The 26,188-nt window shown below is 36.3% G+C and overlaps 2 protein-coding genes across 4 annotated transcripts in view; one reads left to right on the top strand and one right to left on the bottom strand.

Moving 5' to 3' along the window:
* The window catches only part of CSPP1 (centrosome and spindle pole associated protein 1), a 220,981-nt gene that overhangs the window by 156,202 nt on the left and 38,591 nt on the right, over positions 1 to 26,188 (bottom strand). The window lies entirely within an intron of this gene.
* The window catches only part of PPP1R42 (protein phosphatase 1 regulatory subunit 42), a 41,879-nt gene continuing 15,767 nt past the window's right edge, over positions 77 to 26,188 (top strand). The window contains exons 1-4 of one of the 2 annotated variants that reach the window (XM_082433703.1): positions 77 to 5,635; positions 7,573 to 7,739; positions 9,130 to 9,268; positions 11,143 to 11,259. In XM_082433703.1, the coding sequence (XP_082289829.1) occupies positions 5,507 to 5,635; positions 7,573 to 7,739; positions 9,130 to 9,268; positions 11,143 to 11,259 (552 nt within the window). In that variant the 5' untranslated portion in view covers positions 77 to 5,506. Of the gene's footprint in view, positions 5,636 to 7,572; positions 7,740 to 9,129; positions 9,269 to 11,127; positions 11,260 to 26,188 lie in introns of both variants that reach the window. The other variant, XM_082433702.1, reaches the window with a different exon arrangement.

Here is a 26,188-nt window from a genome sequence, read left to right as displayed (position 1 = left end):
TACTGGTGCTTTTCAGTTCCTTACCCCTCACCGCCAGGAACTTCTAGCTTTCTGCAGCCGGTCTGCGGCAACTGAGCCTGAGCGTCTGGAGCCTGTGCCCCGCCACAGGAGGGGCCGCGATAGTGAAAGGCCTGCGCACAGCGATGAAGAGTGGCCCCCACTTGCCGCAACTAGAGAAAGCCCTCGCACGAAACGAAGACCCAACACAGCCATAAATAAATAAATAAAGTAGCTATTAAAAAAAAAAAAAAGATTATACACCATGAATAAGTGAGATTTATTCCTAGAATACAAGGATGGTCAACATGTAAAAACTGATGAACATAACATACTACATTAACAGAATGAAAGGAAAAAAACACATAATGCAGAAAAAACATTTAACAAAATTCAACAACCTGAATTTTCACAATAAAAACACTCAACTACCTAGTAATAGAAGGAAACTACCTCAACATAATAAAAGCCATATATGAAAAACCCAAAGTGAACATCAGACTTAATGGTGAAAGACTGAAAGCATTTCCTCTAAGGCAAGAATGCTCACTTTCACCACTTCTATTCAACATCACACTGGAAGTTCTAGCCAGAAATATTTGGCAGGAAAAAGAAATAAAAGGCATCCGAAATGGAAAAGAAGAAGTAAAATTATCTCTGTTTGCAGATGATATGATCTTATATGTAGAAACTCTAAAGATTACATACACACACACAAAAATGTTAGAACCAATAAGTGAATCCAGCAAAGTATCAGGATACAAAGTCAACAAATATCAGTTGCATGTCCATATACAAACAATGAACAACCTGAAAAGGAAATTTTTAAAAAATTCCATTTACAGTAGCACCAAAAAGAATGAAACACCTAGGAACTAACCAAAGAGGTGAAAGATTTATTCACTGAAAACTACAAAACACTGTTGAAAAAATTTAAAGAAGACATAAATGAAAACATATCCCCTCTTCAGGGACTGGAAGACTTAATATTGTTTAACATGTCAATAATACCCAAAGTGATCTACAGATTCAATGCAAGCCTTATCTAAATCCCAATGATGGGTTTGGTTTTTTTGTTTTGTTTTTTTGCAGAAATAGAAAAATGTATCCTTAAATTCATAAGGAATCTCAAGAGATCCAAATATCCAAAACAATTCTGAAAAAGAAGAACAAAGCTAGACGACTTGTACTTCCTGATTACTACAAAGCTATAGTAATCAAAACAGCACAGTACTGGCATAAAGACAGAGATATAAACCAATGGAATAAAACAGAAAGCGTAGAAGTAAACCTCACATATACAGTCAAATGATTTTCGACATGGGTGTCAAGACCATTCAATGGGGAAAGGACAGTCTTTTCAACAAATGAGGCTGGGAAAGCTGGATATCCACAGGCGAAGAATGAACTTGGACCCTTATTTAACACCATATACAAAGATTAACTCAAAATGGATCAAAGGCCCTAATGTAAGGCCTAAAACTGTAAAACTCTTACAAGAAAACACAGAGCAAAAGCTTCACAATACTGGATTTGGCAATGATTTCTTAGAAATGACATCATTGACACAGGCAGCAAAATTAAAAATAGGCAAATTATAGTTCACGAAAATTTTTAAAATTTGTGCTATCAACAGAGTAAAAAGACAATACAGAGAATGGGAAAAAATATTTGCAAGTCATACATCTGATAAGGGATTGATATCTAGAATATATAGAGAACTCTTAAACCTCAAGTGGGCAAAGAACTTGAAAATATTTGCAAATCATACACCTGATAGGGGTCTACAACTCAACAAGAAAACAACCTGATTAAAAAATGGGCAAAGGACTTGAATACACATTTCTCCAAAGAAGATATACAAATGGCCAATAAGCACATGAAAAGATGCTCAACATCACTAATCATTAGGGAAATGCATATCAAAACCACAATGAGATACCACATCATGCCCATTAGGATGGCTACTATCAAAAATACAGATTTAGTGAGGATGTGGAGTTATTGGAACTCTTGTGCACTGTTGGTTGGAATGTAAAATGGTAAAGCCACTGTGGAAAACAATATAGCAGTTACTCAAAAAATGAGCAGTAGAATTACCATAAGATCCAGCAATTCTGCTTCTTTATATATACCAAAAAGAATTGAAAACACAGTCTCGAAGAGATATTTGTACACCATGTTCACAGCAGCATTATTCACAATAGCTAAAACATGGAAGCAACCCAAATGTCCATAGATGGGTGAATGGTAAGCAAAATCTGGTAAATACATACAATGGAATATTATTCAATCATAAAAAGGAAGGAAATTCTGACTTATACTACAATAAGGATGAACCTTGAGCACATTATGCTAAGTGAAATAAACTTAGTCACAAAAATAAAATATTATTCTACTTATATGAGGTTCTTAGAGTCATCAAAATCATAGAGACAAAATAGAATGGTGGTTACCTGGGCCAGGGGGGAGGGGGGAGAATGGAGAATTATTATTTAACAGGGATAGAATTTCAGTTTTGCAAGGTGAAAAGAGTACTGGAGATAGATTGTGGCAATGGTTGTATAATATTATAAATGTATTTAGTAAAACTGAACTGTACACTTATAAAATGGTTAAGATGGTGAATTTTATATTTTACCACAATAAAAAAATTGGAAAATAAAAAAGAGTTAAGAACCAAGACTAACCAAGGTGGAGCGATATTATTAAGCTGTACTAATTTAGACAGGGTTGACCTGGGGATAGATACATAAATGAATAGACGAGAAATGAACCATGTATATATGCTGGGATAATTGGTTCTCCATAAGAAAAAAATAAAATTAAGTCTCTATCTCACTTCTTATACATTAATCAATTCTAGATTAAGACCAAAATGTGCAAAGCAAAACTTTAATATATTTAGAAGAAAATATAGGTCTTTCTCCTAAAATTAGGATAGGGAAGGAGTTACTTAATAAGCTACAAAAAGCATAAAACATGAGCAAAAAATTTCTTGATACATTTTACTATATTAAAAAAATACAGCTTCCATTTTTTATAAGATGCCATTAAAAACAAACTGAAAAATCAAGGAGAAAAGACAAGCTACAGCCTGGAAATAGATATTTGCTACTATATAATCAATAAAATATTAGTATCTGATAGAAATACACATGTATCTAAAAATTATTTATAGAAACAGAACCCAAAAGGAAAAATAGGCAAAATATAAGAAACTACAATTAACAGAAAAGGAATTCCACATGGTCAATAACAGGAAAAGACTCTCATCTAACGGCAAATCCAAATCCATTTTTGTTTCATTTTTATAAATAAAAATCTCTAAGAAAAGAAAAACAATGAGATATATCACACCCATCAGATTGGCAAAAAGTTAAAAACTGCAAATATCAAGGTTGACAGTGGTGTAAACCACATTGTAGAGCAATAGAAACTCTCTTAACTGCCAGTGGTAAAATTCTTTGGAGAACAATTTGGCAATATACAGTAAGGTTGAAAATGTCAGGAACAGCCATCCTTAGTTTTAAACCTTAAAGAAGCTCTTGCACATGTGCTAAAGATGTTGTACATACAAGAGCCATAAAAGCAACACTGCAAAAGCAAAACATTAAAACACCAAAAAATCTATCATCAGAAGAAATACATTTCCCACAATAGGATTTTATACAACAGTGCATATTTCCTAGAGCTAATACACATCAACTCCGATGATTCTCACAACCAAAATATTTTTAAAAAATAAAGTTGGAATCAAAATAATACCATTTATGACTGTAAAAATGTAAAAAACAGTACCATATATTGTTTAGATACACACATAGCTGTAGCAAAAGTATAAAGACATGAATAGGGATGTCTAAATTTAGAATAAACCCTAAATTTGAGAATGGAGAGAGAGAAAGATATAGAGGGGTTCAAACGTATTTGTAATGTTTTATATTTTCAGCTGACCTATGGATTCATGGGTGTGGTGTTATTCTTTATCATGAAATATTTTTAAGGTAAGATTAAGAAAAGTTACTTATACTTAACTAGAAACTTTGTTCAGAATATTATTTTGTCATGTTTGAAATTTCATCTGTAAAGAATAAGCTTAAATTTTTGTTATAAAAATAATGAATTTATGGAAATTTCAAAAATCTATGAAGATTTCATAATTTTATTCTGTAGATTATATCTTGCATTCTGAAGAGCCTAAGGATACATTCTATATCTTAAAATACTTTATTGTGGGCATTTTATATAATATAGCCTGGGTAATTATATGCCAATGTGTGAGAACACAAATTTATCTTTCACTGAATTCATTTTTTCCTCCTAAGCATTTATTTCACGTCCAGAATACCACACAAATTGAGGTGTTTGGTTGGTGAAATTCCAGATACATTGGAGTAAAAATGCTTAATTTTAAACCGTATTTTTGGTTACATATTGAATAAGAGAATATAAAACACAATTGGGGAAACTGGGATATTTATCACTTAAATAGCTATACTTACTGGATGATTGAAAACAATAGGTTATCTCAAACTTATGGACCACATATGGATATCTTACATAAAGCAATATTTTATTAATAGCATGTTTTCCTTATTCAACAGCCTTAATATATTCCAGGTGAAACAATGAACAGTTATCTGTGAACAAAACAATTGTAGCATAATGACAGCAAACATTTATTGACCTATGTACCAGGTACTCTGTACATGATTATCTCATGTAATCCTCACAATATCCCTTGCAAGTAGGTACCATTATCCTACTTTTATAAGAACCTGAGGTAACATGCCCAAGATTGCCTAACCAGTGAGCAGTGGAGCCAAAGTTTGAACCCAGGCAGTCTGGGTTGAGAAACACTGCATTATGTTGCCTCTTTCTGGATTACAGTTGTAGTAACATAAAATGTCAAGGCCAGCTCCATTTTTAAGTATTTTCACCACTGTCCTGTGAATATGCTCAAGGTTTTCATACCATGTGTTCTGACTTGGGAGACTAATAAGTATGATCACTTGGTCTCATTTTCAACTGTCACTAACTTGAGTGGTTTGAGACAGATCTCTCTCTGGGCCTCAGTTTCTTCATGTGAGAACACTAAATGATACTGAGGTCATTTTCAACTCCAAGAGAGAAAAATAATCCTTTAAAAGATGCCCACAATAACAAGTCAACACTAGGGAGAGGAAAAGATTTAAAAGTAAAAGTGAATGTGTATGGTGATTTAATCAATTTTGGTGTTTCAAATCTTTTTATGAAAAAAATTGAGGCTATAAACTTAGAAAAAACCTAAATATCCCTAAAAATGTCTATGAACTAGTTTATCAAATAGTTTTATGTGAGAAAATTACAGAGTGAGTCAAAATAATTTTTCCTAAATTGCTATGTACATAATACTCCTTTTTTTCTTTAATTTTTAGAAAGTTGGGCATAAAACAATACCTAAACCTGCTTCTTAACATGGTACCAGAAGAGAGCTATTGCCAAGAATTTGATTTATAGAGAAATCATGGTTCGACTGACCTTGGATCTAATTGCCAAAAAGAGCAATCTTAAACCCCGAAAAGAAGAAACCACTTTACAATACCTGAAGAAAATAACTCATATAAATTTTTCAGCCAAAAATATAGATGCAATTGTAAGAACTGTGAAATTATTTCCTATTTTTATATAATTAACAATGTAAAGTTTAGAAACTGGTATCAGGGCATACCTTCTTTTTAATTATATTTTGATTAGTCAGCTTTATATTATGTTTTTATTTTAGTTTCCTGCTTGTGATGTTAAACTTTAAAAATTAAGCCTCTATAAAATACACCATTGTAATTGTTAAATATATGTGTTAAATATATATGTTCCCCTAAAATTCTTTACAGTATAGCAAACTAGATTTGGAAGTATATGCTGGAAAATAATTTCAAAGATAATTAGTTTTGGATAATTCCAAAGCCTTGGAATATGAATTTTTAACATATCAAAATATTAAGAATTATATGTAAGTACCATATTTCAAAACATGAACAGTGACATCTTTTTGCACATAATTTGACTGGTTATATAAATGTAGGTTATACCATGTCAGTTATATCAGACAAGATTATGTTAACTTGGATATATACTCTGTGCTAAGCTAATTTTCTCTGTGCTAAGCTAGTTTTTGGCTTTAATTTGGGAAATTTTAAAGGCAGCAATAACCCTTTTAGGCCATTTGTATTGGTATCCATTGTCTACAATAAAATGCTAAAGACTACAGATAAGCAAAATTTTCTTGGAAGCATAAGCTACATGAGGGCAGGGATCATGTCTTTTTTTTTCACATCACTCTAAATCCCCTATCCAGTACGGTGCCCGACTCATATTAAGTGCTTTAATAAATATTTACTGAATGAATGAATGAATGAAAAAAACACAAAAGCTCCAGGCAAAATTGTCAATTAAGACAGTCAGAGGTTTTTTTTTGCAGAGACCTTCTTCAGCTCCCATTCTATATTCCTTTCCAGTTTCCAGGTGAGCCTTCTCCCTAACTGCCCAAACCTCATGTTTCCTTTTTATTGCCCAGAGAACTCTGCCTCATCATACCATCACAGACAGCTTTCTCCGGAGAGCTTCCATTTAATGTACTTTTGGCCCCTCACAATCAGTGCTCCTTCAGTGTGGAGGACCTCTGTTAGGACGAAAGCAAACTGGTTTAAATAATTCAACCGGTTCCTAAGATGTGGCTGTATTTTAAAAGATCTTGTTGACTTAATGAAAGCTGAGATATTTTTGAGCAGAATTTCACTTTACCTCTTGCCTACTTACTCTAGACTAACTCTACCACCACACAAGAAATGACAGACTTTTTAAAATACCTTTATTTTCTTACCTCAAAAGTAAGTGGTGTTCATTTATAAAACACATATAAATACATATAAAATAAATATAAAAAGAAAGAAATTGACTTGAAATCCTTCCATGCATAGAAAACCACTGTTAACATTTAGGTGATGTCCTTTCAGTCTTTTCTCTAGGCATGTATTCATATAATTTTACAATAATGGGTCATGTTGAATATACTGTTTCCATTTTGTTATGAGATCTACAAGATATTACTAAAGAAATTAAAGGATAATTAATGGTTATACAGTATTCCCTTCAATAGCATTATCATAGTTTCTTTATTAATCCATTGTTCTTGAATATCTAGGTGACTTCCAGTGGTTTTTCAGTATTATAAACCACAACAGTTTATTTCCAATCCTACAGAAAGATTAAGCCCTGATTCATAATGTTGAAGCAATAATTTGTTAGATGCTTCAACTTCCAGAGGAGTCTAATTGCTTCCAAGGAAAACTGCTTGCCCTAGGAAAATCTTTCTTAACAAACACTATTTTATTGATAAGGTTACAGAATACTAAAACCTAGAACTAATTTTGTAATCATTCTAATCTCGTTTTGACTGTGTTAAGAACAGAGGAATTCTGTTCTTTTATATTAACCTTAATGAAATGTGTAGAATGATTAAGTGAAAAACTTTCTTAAAAACACAAGTTTTCAGGAGAAATTAAGTATCACCTGTTTTTATTTTTCTTTTAGGAAGACCTCTCTCTTTGCAAAAATCTTAGTGTTTTATATTTGTATGATAACTGTATTAGTCAAATCACTAACCTGAATTATGCCACAAATCTGACCCACTTATACCTACAAAACAATTGTATTTCATGTATAGAGAACCTCGGGTCATTAAAGAAACTGGAAAAACTGTAAGTGCTTTTATTTCTAAGTAATGTAATTGTCATCATTACAGTAATATTTTTGCATGCAGGCATTTCCTTTATCTGCCTCATTTTTATTCTTTTGCAGTATTATTAGTACTAAATAAATAGTTATACATGTAATACTTGACAATTTGTGTTTTATTAACCCTGATAACTTCTTTTGAAAGAGGGTGAGTTGTCTTACGGGCTTATAGGGATACCTGAAACCTGCTTATTTAGGCTCAACTGGTGAAAAAAGTTTCCATGGAATCCAAATGAGTTCTGTGCCTTTTAGAATCACACATCTCAAAAGGGCAGGGTCATAGAGCTGGTAACGTTGATATAGATGTGATTGTAAAAGGCATTTACTGCCTATGATGATTTTAAACAATGAGGTCCAGTGGATCCAATTTCCCCAGATTGGAGGAACGATCAGTACTTCTCAAAAAGCAGGGCAAGTGCCTCAGAATGGGGAAAATAAGTGGGGTGGGAGATGCGTATTAAAACTTCAGATTGCTATACAAAACAGATCAGCAACAAGGCTTTACTATATAACACAGGGAATTATATTCAATATCTTATAATAACCCATAATGGAAAAATAATCTGAAAAAAATATATATATAACTGAATCACTTTGCTGTACACCTGAAACTAACACAATATTGTAAATCAACTATATGTCAATTAAAAAATGCAGATTGCTGGGTTCCAACCTAGGTAACCAGAATCTCTGGAGGTTAAGCTCAGAAATCTTCCTTTTTAAACCTATGACCCAGGTGATTCTTATGCACTTCAACACAACAGGAGCACTGGTAGACAGGACTATTTCTCTCACTTTAAAAAAATAAACATTTCTCAGACTTAATTAAGTGTAAGAATCAAATAAATAAACTTTTCATTGATTCAATATAAAGAGAACATTCTGCACGTACAGTTGACCCTTGACCAACATAGGTTTGAACTGTGCAGATCCACTTACACATGGATTTTTTTCAATAGTAAATAATACAGGACTACACGAGCCATGATCCATGGTTGGTGGAATCTGCAAATGCAAAGTAACCAGAGATACAGAGTGCCCACTATAAGTTATATGCAGATTTTCCACTGCAGGGAGGTCAGCGCCCCTAACCACACACCCCCAACAATGTTCAATGGTCAACCGTATAATTTTCACATAGCTCCATGATTTTGTTATTATGTTTTTATCACTTCTAGACCATGATGCTCTCAGAATGTCTATTTTAAAATGGTTTACAGGGGTTGGTGGTGGTGGTGTGATGAACTGGGAGATTGGGATTGACATGTATACACTGATGTGTATAAAATGGATGACTAATAAGAACCTGCTGTATAAAAAAATAAATTTTAAAAAATGGTTTATATTTTGCAGATATATGGGAGGCAACTACATTGCTGTCATAGAAGGCTTGGAAGGCTTAGAAGGACTAAGAGAGCTTCATGTTGAGAGTCAGAGGCTTCCCCTTGGAGAAAAGCTCCTGTTTGATCCAAGAACTCTTCATTCTCTGGCAGTAAGGCCACATTTGAGTATTCTGACAAAGAATATAGTGATCAATACTTACAATGAAAAAAGGAAGGTATATCTGGACATTGTAATACTCTGCATGTTTATATGGCCAGTTGAGAATTTGAGAACTAAAACTAATTTTTCCTACATAATTTCTCAGAGACTCAGCAGCTATAAAATGGGAATAATAATTCCTGCCCCTAGGGTAACTGGAAGGATCAAAAGAAGGATGAGAAAAGGTTATATAAAGTATGAAGTTCTAATACAGATGTTTACTCATTCCTATTTTGACCTTGGTGTGAGCATGATAACTCAAAACTTAAAATTTTAGGAAAAAAGCCTAAGGAAAGAGGAAAGCACAGTTATTTGGAAAAATTTAAACAACCTAGAGAATCATTATAATGATGTCATTTTTTCCCTGGATCCTGATTTGATTGTAGGTTGCATTACGTACAGCTCTGCCTCATCCAAAGCAGGTAGAACTGAGAGCACAGATATGAGGTTCCAGCTGTCACCTGACAACCGGTCAAATCACATAGATGTTTCACAATGAGTTGAGAAGCAGGGAGCCAGAGGGTGCCGTGGAGGCTTTTACTGATCCTCAAAATGAGATTTGATAGGATATGCTACTTTCAATTCTGGGGCAAGGAATGTAAATGGAACAGATTTCGTTGGTTTTACTTTAGAGAGCCCAAAAACAGAGGGCAACAGAAGGTTTTTTTAACGAAATTTATAACAATTGAGGGGTAGTGCTATAAACTGAAAAAGAAAGGAGTGATCTGATTTCTGTCCTACCCTCCCTACTATCCCATAGAAACAACTGTGTCTCAGCTCAACCTCAGCTGAACCAAGCAGACTCACGCCACTGTGGAGATGGATAGTTTTATTACAGATTATTACCGAAAACGTTTTTTTGCTTGCTCATTTTTGCAGATTCAAGCAGATTCTGAAATTCTAAATATAAGGTATACTTTTTAAGCTGTACATCGGGTCTTAAAAAGTATCAGGAAGTATCTTCTCTAAAGGTTAGCTATGTGTGGACACCTGGGTGGGTAGTCTCCATATTGGTAGAGAATCCCGGGCCTTAGATTTTAAGATGGCTCTGATTTAGTGTTGCTCTATTGTATATTTATGTCCTCATTAACGGCTGATGTTGAACTTCTTGTTAATTAGATAATTATTATTTTAACTGGTTTCTGAACATATGGATTACCAAGAGAAAACTATATGGAGAGATCGAGATAAAAATAAAAATCAGATATTCTTTCAATTCTTGGTCATGTTTCCTATTTAGAAAAATAAAGATAAAAACTATTTCTCCCAGGGACTTCCCTGGCGGTCCAGTGGTTAGACTCCACGTTTCCAATGCATGGCGCGCGGGTTCGAGCCCTGGTTGGGAACTAAGATCCCACATGCCACACAATGTGGCCAAAAAAAACCCAAAACAAACAAACAAACAAAAAATTATTTCTCCCTAATCTTAGTGATATTTAACACAAAATGATAATTTGCTTGAACTGAAATAACCATTTTTTCTATATTGTGTTATCATTTGCTTATTGGGACATCTTTTTTCTCTCTTTGCTTCTTTCTTGGCTTCTTTCTATAAATTTCTCTTATATCTTGGAAGAGAAAAATTGGACTTACAAAGGAACTTTAGACAAAAATAGTAAGTTACATTACAATTACTATAGTTCTAAAAATTCCATCTGAAAAAAGATATGATATAATCTCCAAGGATTTTTATTTTCTTGCCTAAAGAGCAAAACAGCCTGAACTGATAAATTTTTAATTTTTCACAGATTAGGATTTCTTGTTTCTATATATAGTATTTAATTAGACTATTTATTAACCTTAATTTAGTTACCTTTCTTACAGAAATCCCTCTCTATATTGAATATCAGCAATAATAATATTGATGACATAAGAGGCTTAGAAATACTGGAGAATCTTAATCAGCTCATAGCAGTTGACAACCAACTTCTGCATGTGAAGGTAAGGTAAAGGAAAAATTTTTTAATATTTACATTAAATTGTGATTGAAAAATACTTATTTTGCTAAATAACTATAAAATGTATTACTTTTTAAACTATTCTGAATTTGTCCTAAAACTAGTTTATGAATCTTTACTTCTTAATGCATTTATTTGCATAATTCTGCTGTCTTACCTGGTTTTCTCTTCCATACCCCAATGCCTCCATCCCTCACCAACAGAAAAATGTTTCTCTGAGAAGGAAGTATATACTTTTTCCACTCTATATTATTTTTCTATCAAATGTTTCCCTCTGGAGACTAGATTTCTTGCCCCTTAACTCTGATCTCCCAACGAATGAGTTTCTAGTAACTGTGATTAGACCTGAACTCTCTCCTGGCTGCTCCTCCTTGGGGAACACCTGGATCTTTAATTTATTCTAATTTGCACTAGCTATATTCATGTCATGTTATGCCATATCATGCCATATTCATTCAATTACTCATTCATTCAAACATGTATTGGGCACCTACACATTTGCCGGGTACTATACTACTCCATGTATTGAAAGAACAGAGGAAGAAAGAGTAGAGTCCCAGGGATTAAAAAAAAACCCATAGTCAACAAGTGATAAGACTACAATGTGATTCTGTTTTCATAAGTATTGTGGTATCACTAACTTAGCCTGGGGCTAGGGAAGGCTTCCTGGAAACAGTCATCTGTGAGCTTAACCATTGCCAAAACCTCACAGTTTCTGGTTTGACAATGGGGTGGGCTATGATATAATTTCTTTTTTTTTTTTTTAATAAATTTATTTATTTATTTATTATTGGCTGTGTTGGGTCTTCGTTGCTGCGTATGGGCTCTTCTCTAGTTGCAGCAAGCGGGGGCTACTCTTCATTGCGGTGTGCAAGCTTCTCATTGTGGTGGCTTCTCTTGTTGCAGAGCATGGGCTCTAGGTGCACAGGCTTCAGTAATTGTGGCACGCGGGCTCAGTAGTTGCGGCGCACAGGCTTAGTTGCTCCGTGGCACGTGGGATCTTCCTGGACCAGGGCTCGAACCTGTGTCCCCTGCATTGGCAGGCAGATTCTTAACCACTGCGCCATCAGGGAAGCCCTGTGATATAATTTCTTTACATAGGACCATAGAAGGAAGAATAGGCTTCTTTCTCCCATAAACAGAGCTCTTATTTCAAAACCACTTTCAGACAGCTATCCTCTGACCCTAAAAAAGTTACCCCTGGTCCTGTTTCCAAATTCAGGACTATACCTGGCTCATCTCGTAACTACTGTAAGCAGTAGATAATTATGAAAAGAAATATTATTCTACTACAAATGAATTCCCCAAAATATTCAAAATGCCATTGAACAATCATGGTAGATATTTCAAATAAAAAGAAATAAGGAAGCATGACTCAATTAGTCATTTCAACTTACAACATGAAGGAATTAAGAAGTTCATGGGATCAATTCTGCATTCAAAATATTTTAAATTTTAGACTGCTCTTCTACGCTTTTTCATTGGGCATTTTGTATTCATCAGAATTATTTAATTTTCCTATGATTTCACAGTATTTGTATCCATACTGTGATAGATGGGTAGTCTTATATAAGATACTGTATACTATATATGTGGTCCTATTCAAAGTGACAGAGCCTGGAGTTTAGGTATTTGATTAAGTAGAGAGGACCTGGGATGTGCACAGTGTTCAACATTCACCCCATGGGAAATGGAAACAGAGTGGCTAAAGACAGCAGCTCACCTTTCCTGGGGAGAGAATGGTGGAGAAATCCAGCCTCCCAAATCTGCAAGATAAGTACTTTCCCTAAATGTTTTTGAAGGCCAGGTTCTAAGCACAATGCTTGGCAAATGTTCAGTAATGAGTGGTGAATATATGAATATATCTTGAAAGATCTGGTTAGTTGTTAATTATCATAATTACCAAGATTCAATGCAGTTATTGTCATTACTTTTAAAGTCTTATTCTATTATGCTTTAAACTCTGAATAGAAAAGGAGAGTTTAACAGGACAAAAATGCTAGCCTATAAATACTCCCAAAGGAAGTTTTTCTGAATGACATTAAAACCAAGCTATTTTGCCTACAATGATTCTCTAAGGCCAAGTTAACGTGAGATTAGAAAGGAAGGTATAGGGGCCATGGTCATGAAGTTGACTATATTCTAAGTGCAACAGAAAGTCACTGCACTTAGAATAAAGGTCCTTTTAGGCCATGGTCATGAGGTAGACTATATTCTAAGTGCAGTAGAAAGTCACCGAAAAGATTATATTTTTTAAAGATTTCCCTATCAGCTATGTGAAGAATGGGTTACAAGAATGACAGCAAAAAGGTCAGTTGGGAGACTACTGCAAAGATTAAGTAAGAGAAGATGGCTGCTTGGAGATAAAAAGGAGTGGATGGATTGAAGGTATATTTAGGTTGAACTCATGGAATCTGCTGATTAGTAGGATGAGTAGGAATAAAGAAAAGAAGAATCAAGGTTTTTGTGTGAGGAACTAAGGAGACAGTGGTATGGTAGCCTTTACAAGTTGGGGGATACAAGGGAAGGAATAAAAGAATTCCTTCTATAGAGATGCCTATTCGATACTGAAATGCACGTGTAAAGTAGGCATCTGGAGTTCAAAGGAAAAGCAAGATTGGAAAGTTTGGGAGTCAACAGCATTTAAATGATACTTAAGAGTCATAGGACTGGGTGACAGACAAAGATAAAGAATAAATGAGGCTTCTGCAGAGCACCAACCGCATGAGAGGAGAAACCTTGATAAGTGAGGAACCAGGTGCCCTTCAGAGTAGGCAGGTAGGGAAGTGAGTGGGCAGGTAGGGAACGGAGCAGCACTCCTGAAGGTCCCCCCCTTGGATGAAAAGAACAGGTGCTTCCCAGGAATCAGGGCCATAGGGGTTGAGACTGGAGATGTGAGACCAATAGGCTGCAAGGAGTTGGCAAGATGAGTAAGTTTGACCACCCAACACATGGGGGCAGTCAGTGGGAAAACCCCTCAACTCCCCACAGCTTGGTCTGAGGTCTGCAAACACAGGGAAGAGTTTGGGACCTAAAAAATTAGAAGGGCAACTTAGGAGAAGGGGGCTTGGTGGTCAATCCCAGATCCTTTTCTGAGATCTGAGTTGGCATGAAAGAGAACAGAACCTATAGGAAACGGGAGCTGAAATGAAGGACTGAGGGACAAAGGAAAACCTGGCCAAGCCCACAGTGAGGCCATTGCTGCTGAAAAGCTGGTCTTAGAGCTTGGGCTGGTTCCCAGGGGCATGGGGCGGAGGTCCCACTGCAGATATGGTGATGCCTGGGCAGGATCTGATCATTCTGGATGGTCTGCAAGGCCTCCTATCGGAGGCCCTAGGGCTCACAATATGGGAGACAGGCAGAGAGCTGGCACCTGGGTACTTAGGATAAATGCATTAAAATAATTGCAAGATAATAGATATCTTCCGATGATGACACTAAACAAAGGATAACTGGTATCCCTGAAGTAGAGATATAACAAGTGGTATAAAAAAAATGAAAGATAAAATAGGAAAAAAAACTTTCCCTTAAATGAAGGAAGAACTAAATCTCCATAATTAAAAGCACATTCCAAGTAGACCATGTTGTAGGAAATTTGAGACAGAATGAACACTACCAAGATCAACCCTGGTAAATTACTGAATATTAAAAAAAAAAAAAAATTGAGAGAATCCTTAGGCATCTGAAAAGAGGAAACAAAAAATATTTACTTAAAAGCCTGATAAATAAGGCTAGCCTCATGTTTCTTTATAGCAACATTAAAATACAGGGAAAGAAGGGAAAGCATATGTGAGTTTCTGAAGGAAAAAAGTGTGATCCAAAAATTGCAGGCCCAACAAAATGTTGTTCAGGTGTAAAGGTGTCAGGAATGGAGATGCAGACATGGGGAGTGGACTTGAGGACATGGGGAGGGGGAGGGGTGGGCTGGGACGAAGTTGGGGGGTGGCATGGACATGTATACACTGCCAAGTGTAGAATGGATGGCTGGTGGGAGGCAGCCACATGGCACAGGGAGATCAGCTCGGTGCTCTGTGCCCACCTAGAAGGGTGGGGTGGGGAGGGTGGGGGGAAGGCGTGGGAGGGAGGAGATATGGGGATGTGTGTGTATGTGTGGCTGATTCACTTTGTTGTATAGCAGGGGCTGACACGCCGTTGTAGAGCAATTGTGCTCCAATAAAGATGTTAAAAAAAAAAAGTGTAAAGGTGTCAGACAGGCATTCACGGATTCACAAGAACTCAGGAAACACAGCACCCAGTAATCCCCTAGAAGAAAAAATTTGATGACAAAATCTAGCCATACAAGAATGAATGAGGGACTTCCCTGGTGGCGCAGTGGTTACGAATCTGCCTGCCAACGCAGGGGACACGGGTTCAAGCCCGGGGCCGGGAATATCCCACATGCCGCGGAGCAACTAAGCCCGTGCGCCACAGCTACTGAGCCTGCGCTCTAGAGCCCGCGAGCCACAACTACTGAGCCCGCGTGCCACAACTACTGAGCCCGCGTGCCACAACTACTGAAGCCCGCGCGCCTAGAGCCCGTGCTCCGCAACAGGAGAAGCCACCGCAATGAGAAGCCCGCGCACCGCAACGAAGAGTAGCCCCCGGTCGCCGCAACTAGAGAAAGCCCGCGCACAGCAACGAAGACCCAATGCAGCCCAAAAAGTAAATAAATAAATAAATTTAAAAAAAAAGAATGAATGAGAAGTTGTGGTTAAAAAAAAAAAAGAAAAAAAGACCTATAATGAGCACTGAACCCACACATTTAAATGGAAGCTAAACAATTTTATATATACATATACTTATACATACACATGCATACATATGTAACAAATTGGAGAAGTGCTATAACAGAACTAAATAATATGATGTATGTGGTTAATGGTGGTTATCTCTGAAAGTAAAGGCAGTCAGAGGAGACAGGGAGAAGCAATTTTATTTAATTTTTTCTCCCATACTCTGTTTTTAATTGAGGTATAATTTACATGTAATAAAATGCATAAATTTTAAGTATACAGTTTGACAAATTTTGACAAATGTGTAAACCTACATAGTCACTACTCAAGTCAAAAAAGTATTTAACATCTCCTCCACCCCCAGAAAGTTCCCTCATGCCTCTTTCAGTCAACTCTCCAGACCCCAGAGGCAACCATCGTTCTGATTTCCATTGTCTGTTCTAGAACATTATATAAATGGAGTCATATGTGTTTGGTTTCTTTCACTCACATGTTTTTAAGATTCATCCATGGTGTTGCATATATGAGTAGTTTATGTTTTATTGTTGAGTATTATTCCATGGCTATACCATGGTGTGCTTATACATTCTCCTGTTGATGGATATTTGAGTTGTCTCCAGTTTTTGCCTATCACAAACAAAGCCACCATACACATTCTTGTACAGTATATTGTCATTCCTCTTGGGTAAAAACCTAGTAATGGATTAGCTGGGATATAATGTAGTTGAATATATAACCCTATAATAAATTGCCTAATAGCTTTCAAAGTGATATATCATTTTACCACCAAGTGCCAGATGTTCTACATCCTCTCCAATATTGTTAGACTTCTAATTTTAACCATCGAAGTGTGTGTAAGGTGGTGTCTCTTTGTGGTTTTAATGTATGCTTATCCAATTACTGATGATGTAAGCTTTTTTTTAATGTGTTATTAGCGTTTCATATATGTTTCTTTGGGAGGGTCTGTTTAAAAGTGCTTTTGCAGATATTTTCACCAAGCTTGCAGTTTGCCTTTGAACTTTCTGAAGAGTGTCTTCTGAAGAGCAAATGTTTTTCACTTTCATAAAGTCCAATTTATCAATTTTTTCTCTCTTAGGGGTAGTGCTTTTTAATGTCCTTTAAACGAATTTTGCTTACTGGTCAAGAAGATATTCTCCAATGTTTTCTTCTAGAAACCCTATCATTTAACCTTGTATGTTCAAATGTGTACACATCCTGAATAATTTTTTGTGCGTAGTATAAATTAGGGTTTAAAGTTTACAGAGTTTTTTTTAATACATAGATATCTAATTGTCCCAACATTGTTTATTAACAATATTTCCCCTCCCCATTAAATCACACTGTCATTATTGTTGAAAATAAATAGACTGTATTTGTGTGGATTTAAAAAAAAAAAAAGAATAAATGATGCCATTCCAATATTTAGAGACCATTTAGATGAGAAGGCACTAGTAGGAGTCAATGATGTAGGAGAAGACAAGAGAAAAAGGAGGTTTAAGGAAGAGGGAATGGCCACTTGACTTGATTGCTGTTGAGTGGCTGACATGAGGGCAGATAAGAGGTTAACAGAAATGCACTGAATTTGGCAATAGTGAGATTAGGTCTGGTCAACTGTGTTTTTTGCATATTTCAGAATAGAGTATTTAACAGGTATTTGCATTGTTTTTTCTTGCAACCAAAGCCCCACATACCTGTTAGAAACTTATTTCCATGTTATGGATTGAGAAATTTCAGGCTTTTCATGAAATACTTCCCCATACCTGAAATTTCAGTATATAAACTAAAGGACAAGTGAAGGGAAAATTAAAAGGCTAAAACACCTTAAAAACAAAGTTAGAGGGGACAGGTTTAATTTGTGAAGAAGTTGAACCAGAGAGGCTGTAGTTCAAAAATCACAGCTCTGTGTCTATTAAGTAAATCTATTAAATAAATCATATTTATAAATAAAAACATTGCCACAAAGAAAACTCCAAGCCCAGATGGCTCCATTGATGTATTCTATCATACACTTAAAAAAGAAACTATATCAAAACTACAAAAACTACTTCAGAAAAATAGATAAGCAGGGAATACTTCTCAACTCCTGTTATCAGGCTAGCATCATCCTATCCCCAACACTATTACAAGAAAACTACAATGAGTAAAATAAATAAAAACAATATCCCTCATGAACATAGATTCACAAGTCCCTACCAAAATATTATCAAATAAAATCCAGCAATATAGGACTTCCCTGGTGGCGCAGTGGTTAAGAATCCACCTGCCAATGCAGGGGACACAGTTTCGAGCCCTGGTCTGGGAAGATCCCACATGCCACGGAGCAACTAAGCCCGTGCGCCACAACTACTGAGCCTGCACCCTAGAGCCCGCGAGCCACAACCACTGAGCCCACGAGCCACGACTACTGAGCCTGCGTGCCACAACTACTGAAGCCCGCACACCGGGAGCCCGTGCTCTGCAACAAGAGAAGCCACTGCAATGAGAAGCCCACACACCACAGTGAAGAGTAGCCCCCACTCGCCGCAACTAGAGAAAGCCCGTGCGCAGCAACAAAGACCCAACACAGCCAAAAATAAATTAATTAAGTTTTTAAAAAAGTCCAGCAATATATAAAAAGATTATCCATGATGACCAAGTGAGATTTATCCCAGAAATCAAAGATTGGTTTGACATTCAAAAACTCAACGTGATGGGGGCTTCCCTGGTGGCACAGTGGATAAGACTTTGCGCTCCCAATGCAGTGAGCCTGGGTTCGATCCCTGGTCAGGGAACTAGATCCACATGCATGCCGCAACTAAGAGTTTGCATGCCACAACTAAGGAGCCCACCTGCCATAACTAAGGAGTCCACATGCTGCAACTAAGGAGCCCACCTGCCTCAACTAAGACCTGGTGCAACCAAATAAATAAATAAATATTTTTAAAAATCAATGTGATGCACCAAAAAAATTAAAGGAGAAATATTCTATGATCATCTCAATAGATGCACAAAACGCATTTTTAAAAGTTCAACAAATTATAAATAGAAGGGAACTTAACCTGATAATTGGCATTCATGTAAAATCAACAAAAATATCATACTTGATGATTAAAGACTGGATTCTTTCCCCCTCAAGACAGGGAGTAAAGCAAGGATGTTTACTCTGCTTTATAGAAGGCTTAGCCAGTGCAATAAGTCAAGAAAATGAAACAACACTCAGTTTGGAATGGAAGAAGTAAAACTACCTTTATCTGCAGACTACATGATTGGGTATATATTTAAAATCACAAATCTATAAAAAGCTATTAGAACTTATAAATTTAGTAATGTCATAGGATACAAGGTCAATATGCAAAAAATCAATTCTCACATACTAGCAATGAACAACTGGAAAATGATATTTTTTAAAAATACCATTTACAATTTATGTCAAGAAAGATTAAATACTCAGGAATAAACTTAAGAAAATACATGCAAGAGCTATAGAATAAAAACTATAAAATATTGGGAGAAATTAAAGAAGACCTAAATAAATGAAGAGAAATAACATTTTCATGGATTGGAAGACTCTATATTATTAAGTTGCTAATTCTTTCCAAATTAATGTATACATTCAACATAATCCCAGTCAAAATCCCAGCAGATTTTTTTTAATTGATAAGCTGATTCTAAAATTTACATGATAATGCAAAGGACCTAAAATACCAAAACAATATTGGTAAAAAGAATTAATGTTGGAGATCTTATGCTACCTGATTTTATGACTTTAACATTGTAATAATCAAGACAGTGTGGTACTGGCATAGGATGGATACAGAGATCAAGGAAACAAATTAAAGACTTTATAAATAAATCTATACCTATGTTCAACTGATTTTTTTTTTACAGAGGTTCTAAGATAATTCAATGAGGGAAGGATAATCTTTTCAACAAATGCTGGTGGAACAACTGGACATCCAAATAGTGAGCCTTCACCCTTCATACCATATACAAAAACTTACTCAAAATATATCATATCCAAATTTAACCGCTAAACAATAAAAGTTCTAGAAAAAAAACATACATTTGAGTTCTTTAAAAGAACACAAAAAACATGACCTATAAAAAATTGATAAACTGGACTTCATCAAAATTTAAAACTTGCTTTTTGAAAGACAATATTAATGAAACAGTGAACCATAGAGAGAAAATATTAGCTATCATGTACCTGACAAACAATTTTTATCCAAAATATATTTTTAAAAACTCTTACAACTCTATAGTAAGAAGACAAGCAATACATTAAAAATGGGCTAAAGATTTCAACAAAAACTTACAAAAGTGCATATACTAATGGTCAATAAACAAAAAAAAGATGCTCAGTATCATTATTCATCAGGGAAATACAAATTAAAACAAAGATGTGATACCACTACAGACCCACTAGAATGGCTAAAAATAAAGAGACTGGCAGTATCAATTTTGGATGAGGATGTGGAGCAACTGGAACCCTCACTCGCTGCTGAGGAAAATGTAAAATGGTACAACCTTTTTGGAAAACAGTTTAACAGTTTCTTGTAAAGTTAAAAATGCACTTACCATATGACTCAGCAATCCCATTCTTAGGTATTTACCCAAGTGAAATGAAAACCTATGTTCACACAAATACCTGTACGCAAATATTTATAGTACCTTTATTTGTAATTTTGGAAACAACCAAATCTTCCTCAAATGGGAATGGAGAAACAAACTGTGTTCCATACAATGGGATATCACTCAGCAATAAAAAGAATAAACTACTGATGCACATGACAACATGGATAAAAAACCAATTATACTGAGTGAAATAAGCCAGACAAAAAAAAGAGTACATGCAGTATGACCCCATTTATATGAAACTCTTGAAAAGTGAAAACAAATGTATATAGTAGCAGCAGATCAATGGCTGCCTGATGGGAATGTTAAGAGGCTGACTGGAAAGGGCCATAAGTGAATCTTTTGGGATGCTGAAAATGTTCTTTTTTTTTTTTTAATTTATTTATTTGTTTTTATTTTTGGCTGTGTTGGGTCTTCGTTGCTGTGCGTGGGCTTTCTCTAGTTGCGGCAAGTGGGGGCTACTCTTCGTTGCAGTGCGCGGACTTCTCATTGTCGTGGCTTCTCTTGTTGCGGAGCATGGGCTCTAGGCACACGGGCTTCAGTAGTTGTGGCACGGGGGCTCAGTAGTTGTGGCTTGCGGGCTCTAGAGGGCAGGCTCAGTAGTTGTGGTGCATGGGCTTAGTTGCTCCGCGGCATGTGGGATCTTCCCAGGCCAGGGCTCGAATCCGTGTCCCCTGCATTGGCAGGTGGATTCTTAACCACTGCGCCACCAGGGAAGCCCAAAAATGTTCTTTCTTGATTATGGTGGTCATTGTATGGATGTACATGGTTTGGTCATTTAAATAAATGTATTTTGTTATATGTAAATTATAATTCAATAGTTAATTTTAATATTAGAAAAAGTCTCCAGAACCAAAGGACATGAGTTTCCAGATTGAAACAGTCTCCCAAATGCCAGCACAGTGGATGAAAACTAACCCACACCCAGCTCTATCCTTAAAAGTTTTTAGAACACCGGGAGTAAAGAGTTCCTAAAGGCTTCTACAGAGGAAAAGAGGATCATAATACAAAGAATCAGAAATCAAAATGGAATCAGAATTATCAGACTTTTCAATCTGGAAGACAGTAGAATAATGTCTTCAAATTTTTGAGTTAAAAGTATTCTCAATCTAGAATTATATACTCAGTCAATTTTTCAAGCAATTATGGAGGTATGAAACATTTTAAAAATGCAAGGTTTCAAAAAAATTTATGTCCCACATACGTTTTTTAGGCAGTTCTTGGAAAATGTGTTCCACCTAAACAGGAGAGGAAAATAGGAAAAGGGAAGACATGGGATCTAGGAAACAGAAGAAAGGTTAAGGAAATTCCCAGAAAGAATCTGAAGGGAATTTGAAGTGAAGGAATGTCCTAGGAAAACATCTACTAGCCCAGGTTGCCTCAGGCTGAATTGGTGATAAATACATAGAAAACTAAGCAAATAAATAACCAACCAATTTTTAACTCTAGGGAAAATAAGAAGCAACCATTGTGCATTATGTGGTTTAGCTCTGAATAATACTTAAGTGATCTTAGTAATATGGTCAATGGATATTAATCTTATTAATTTAAGTATGACTCTGTTGACAGGATGGAGGAAGGGAAGAGTCGTAGGGGTTGGAGTAATACTTATGAAAACTAAATCATCATCTTCCATAGTAGGAATTCAGTAAATACCTAAGATTTAAAAATCAATAAATAGCAGTTGTTATTTAGCAATGTGGAGGTAAGTGTGCATAGAAATAGCTGAAGTGGGACTTCCCTGGTGGTCCAGTGTAAAGAATCCGCCTTCCAATGCAGGGAACGTGGGTTTGATCCCTGGTTGGGGACTAAGATCCCACATTCCGTGGAGCAACTAAGCCTGCCCGCCACAACTACTGAGCTCGTGCGCCTCAACTAGAGACCCTGAATGCCTCAAACTACAGAGCCCATGGGCTCTGGAACCCGCACGCCACAACTACAGAGCCCACGCGCCCTGGAGCCTGCACGCCACAACTAGAGAAGAGAAAAAGCGCACACCATGACTAGAGAGAAGCCCACGTGCCGCAACGAAAGATCCCGCATGCCTCAGTGAAGATCCCGCCTGCTGTAGCTAAGACCTGATGCAGCCAAAAATAAATAAATAAATCTTTAAAAAATAAATAAATAAAATGTATTTAAAAAAAAAAAAAAAGAAAGAAATAGCTGAAGAAGTTGAATGTGGTTTTGTTTTAAGCCCAAAGGTACTCTTTACATTTTGTTAGAAACCCTATGGTCTTATTTGATTCTTTAACTGTGTTGATTGTATTGCTTTGATTAAAAAAAAAAGAACATAATTTAAAAAACAGTGAATGGCTGGTAAGGAACAAATGGTTAATATCATTGTTATTGTATATCACCATATCCCCCATTAGACTGAGAGCCTTTAAGAGCAAGGAAAGATATTCAGGGAGTGAGGATGAAATCTGAAGTTCTTTTACTTCCAGCAAGAAGACACAAGCAATTAAAAATGCCTAGACACAGCTTCTTGGAAGCCTGAATATAGACTTGCCTACGGGTCGTTTGAAATGTGCTTTTGTGGTCCATTTTAAATCATCCTCTGAAGGCTTAGTCAAAGGACATGAATGTTAGCATCAGAATATTAATTTATTTCTCTGTATATATTCCTGGGATCAGCATCTCCATTTTTTGGATTTAATTTTTCCATTCTTTATACTCATTGATTGAAGTTGGCCAAAAGCTGCTGACATCAAACCCTGTGCCATGGGAGAGAAAGCTCAATGTGCCATACATAAAGTCGCTGACATCCATCCTAACTAAGAGTCTTCAACAACAGACAGCTTTGTGCCATGGGGAAAAAGAAATGGACGTCATTAGAGAATTCTAACAAAACCACTATAATTACCAAAGGTTTTTAGCACTTAGACCAGCTGCCTTTAAATGGACATTGTAGGTTCCTCATATGCATCTATAGAAAATACATGAAAAAAGAAAAAAATGAAAACAATAATGATCCCTTAGGATGGTTGCATGAGGACCTGGAAGAAGCTGGGCCAAGTGGCTTCTGTCCTTTCGGCTGTTTGGGATTTCATTCCCTTTCCTCTCACTTCTACAGACTCACAGCTGCCAAGGACTCCTTCCCCCAAGATCCTCTAACCCTGCCATCATCTCTCCTATTCCCTAGTCCAAAGTCCAGGGCAGAGACTTGGGGTGGGGGGGGAGAAGGTGAGAGTGGCAAAGGAGTAGAGGAAAAAACAAAAGATAAATCCTGTCTTTCCTCTCTCTTTCTCTATGTCTTCAGCACCCCTAATCAGCAAACTTTTCAAAACAGTTCCATATAATTTCTTGTTTAAAATTCTTGTCCTGCTTCTAAACCATTCAATCATGCATGCATTCATTATTTCTTCTTCTTCATTCATTCAAAACACCTACCATGTGGCAGCACTTGCTAGACAATGGGGGAGACAGTAGTGAGCAAAAAACAGATACAGTCCCTGGACTCAAAGAGCTCTCAGCATTGAGAGGAAGAGAAACGTTAAGCACGTAATTACCCAAAAACAAAAGTAAAATTGCATCCGTGGCAAGTGCAACAAAGGAGAAGTATGTTGCTCTGAGAGCCTATAACTGGGGGATTTGCCTTAGGGAGCCCAGTGAAGGCTTCCCTTAGGAAGGTATTGCTGAGCTGACCTCTGAGAGAACAGAAGGGCTTACCAGGTAAAGAGAATAACATGTGCAAAGGCCCTGGGGCAGGTAAGAGTATGACAAAGATGAGGAAAGGGAAGCAGAGACAGTAAAGATGGAGCATAGGGCAAATAGAGGCTGGTGGGCAGATGAGCTGCATAGGCCATGATAGAGAGTTTTGTCTTTATCCAAGAACAGTAGGGAGCCACTGAAGGTATTTAAGCCAGGGGTGATGTAATTATAGATTAGCATTTTAAAAAGATCAGTGTGGATACAGTGTGGAGAATAGACTGAAAGAGGCCAGGTTGGTTAGGAAGTGTGAGACGGTGGAAACTTGAACAGGTAAAAATGAAGTGAGTGGACAGACTGGAAATCTGTTTAGGAAGTAAAGTGGACAAGACTTGATGGTGAGTTGGATATAGGGAGTGTGGAAGAGGGAGAGATCAAGAATGGTTCCATAGCTTTGCCTTGAACAATGAAAATAGGGAACTCAAGAGTCAGGTTTAGGGGAGAGAGAGATCATGAGTTTTGGTCATATAGAATCTGAGGTGTCTTTGAACTGTTCTAGAGAAAGTATCAGTAAGACAATTGGTTATATGACGCCAGAGCTCAGTGGAGAGAAGAATGTGGGAGTCTTCAGCATATTGGTTAACTGGCCACTGAAACTGTCATCATGGATGAGATTGCCTAGATGGCCTTCTGATTAACATTTCTTTCCATTTTTTTCTGTAACTCCTTTAAATAAGCATGCAGCAATGTATTAAAATATTAAATTCTTTAATAACTATTTATAATAAAACTTGGAGTTCTGCAAGTAGCTTGATGAGCCATGAACTTTTCTAGGGCCAACATTATATATCTTGCTGACACTATTAAGTCAAATATCATGGTTGCAAAAATGTATAAAAACTTGAAAGAAAAAAAATTTTAATCTTTACCTACAGTTTTTATTTCTGCAAAGTTTGCTAAATCAATAAAATGATCTGAAAAGTTCATCTCACAGTCAGATATATCAGTGATTTACTTCATTGGTTTTCTGATGACCATTTATCATGAGGTAAAGCATCTTAGAATGAATGGTGGAAATCAAAAATTTGACATGCTTGCCTCTTAAATAAACTAAATATTTGATTTATAAGACACAAACGAACAAACCACTACGGCCTGTCATGTTTTTCCAGTTTCTAATTTATTCAACCTCTGCTCAATATTGATCCTGACAAGCAGAGTAACCCAAAGATAAATTTATTCACTCCACAGTTTAGTCAGGAACAAGCCAAAAATTATAGATTTTCCCAGGCAGATGATGACAGGCAGTCAGGGGGATGACAAATGGCTGTCTTTAGATTTAGTTAGGACAGTTGGGCTAGACGTTTCCGATAAAGATTGGAGCACTCTGGTCCAATACAGGTTCATCAGCGGCCATCATTAATTGTAGAGAGAGCACTGCCAGTGCAGCAGGCTCCTATACAGGAGCTGAGGCACCAGCCCTGCATGGGAAATAGAATTGGCTCCTTAGTATTTTTCAGCACTCCTCTAAGTGATAGCGTGACATGATCATTTATCATACAGAGACTGTCCAGAAAAGTGTCTGCTCCCTTTAGTAACTTATTGAAGGGCAGGAAAGTGAAAGCATTTTATTAAAGACAGGAAGGCAATGAACAACCAGAGCGTATCCAAAGGGTAATCATATTGCAGCACAGGATTAGTTTAGTCTTAAATAAACATACACTGGAAGGAGTATGTTGAGGGTCATTTATCAAGTGAGGAACAATTAACAAAAATCTACAGGATTCTTTTTATCTATATAAATTTAAAGTTCTTTTATGGCTATTATTAACTTGTGGATGATGGGCATCATATTCAACGATGTACAAAGATGCAATGCACAATTCCTCCTTAGAGCTTTTTAAACTAAGAGAAATA

Source organism: Balaenoptera physalus (genome assembly GCF_965194825.1).
Source record: "Balaenoptera physalus genome assembly, chromosome: 17".
Taxonomy (NCBI): domain Eukaryota; kingdom Metazoa; phylum Chordata; class Mammalia; order Artiodactyla; family Balaenopteridae; genus Balaenoptera; species Balaenoptera physalus.
Note: the sequence above shows the minus strand (reverse complement) of the source record. Positions and strands in the feature narration are given on the sequence as shown.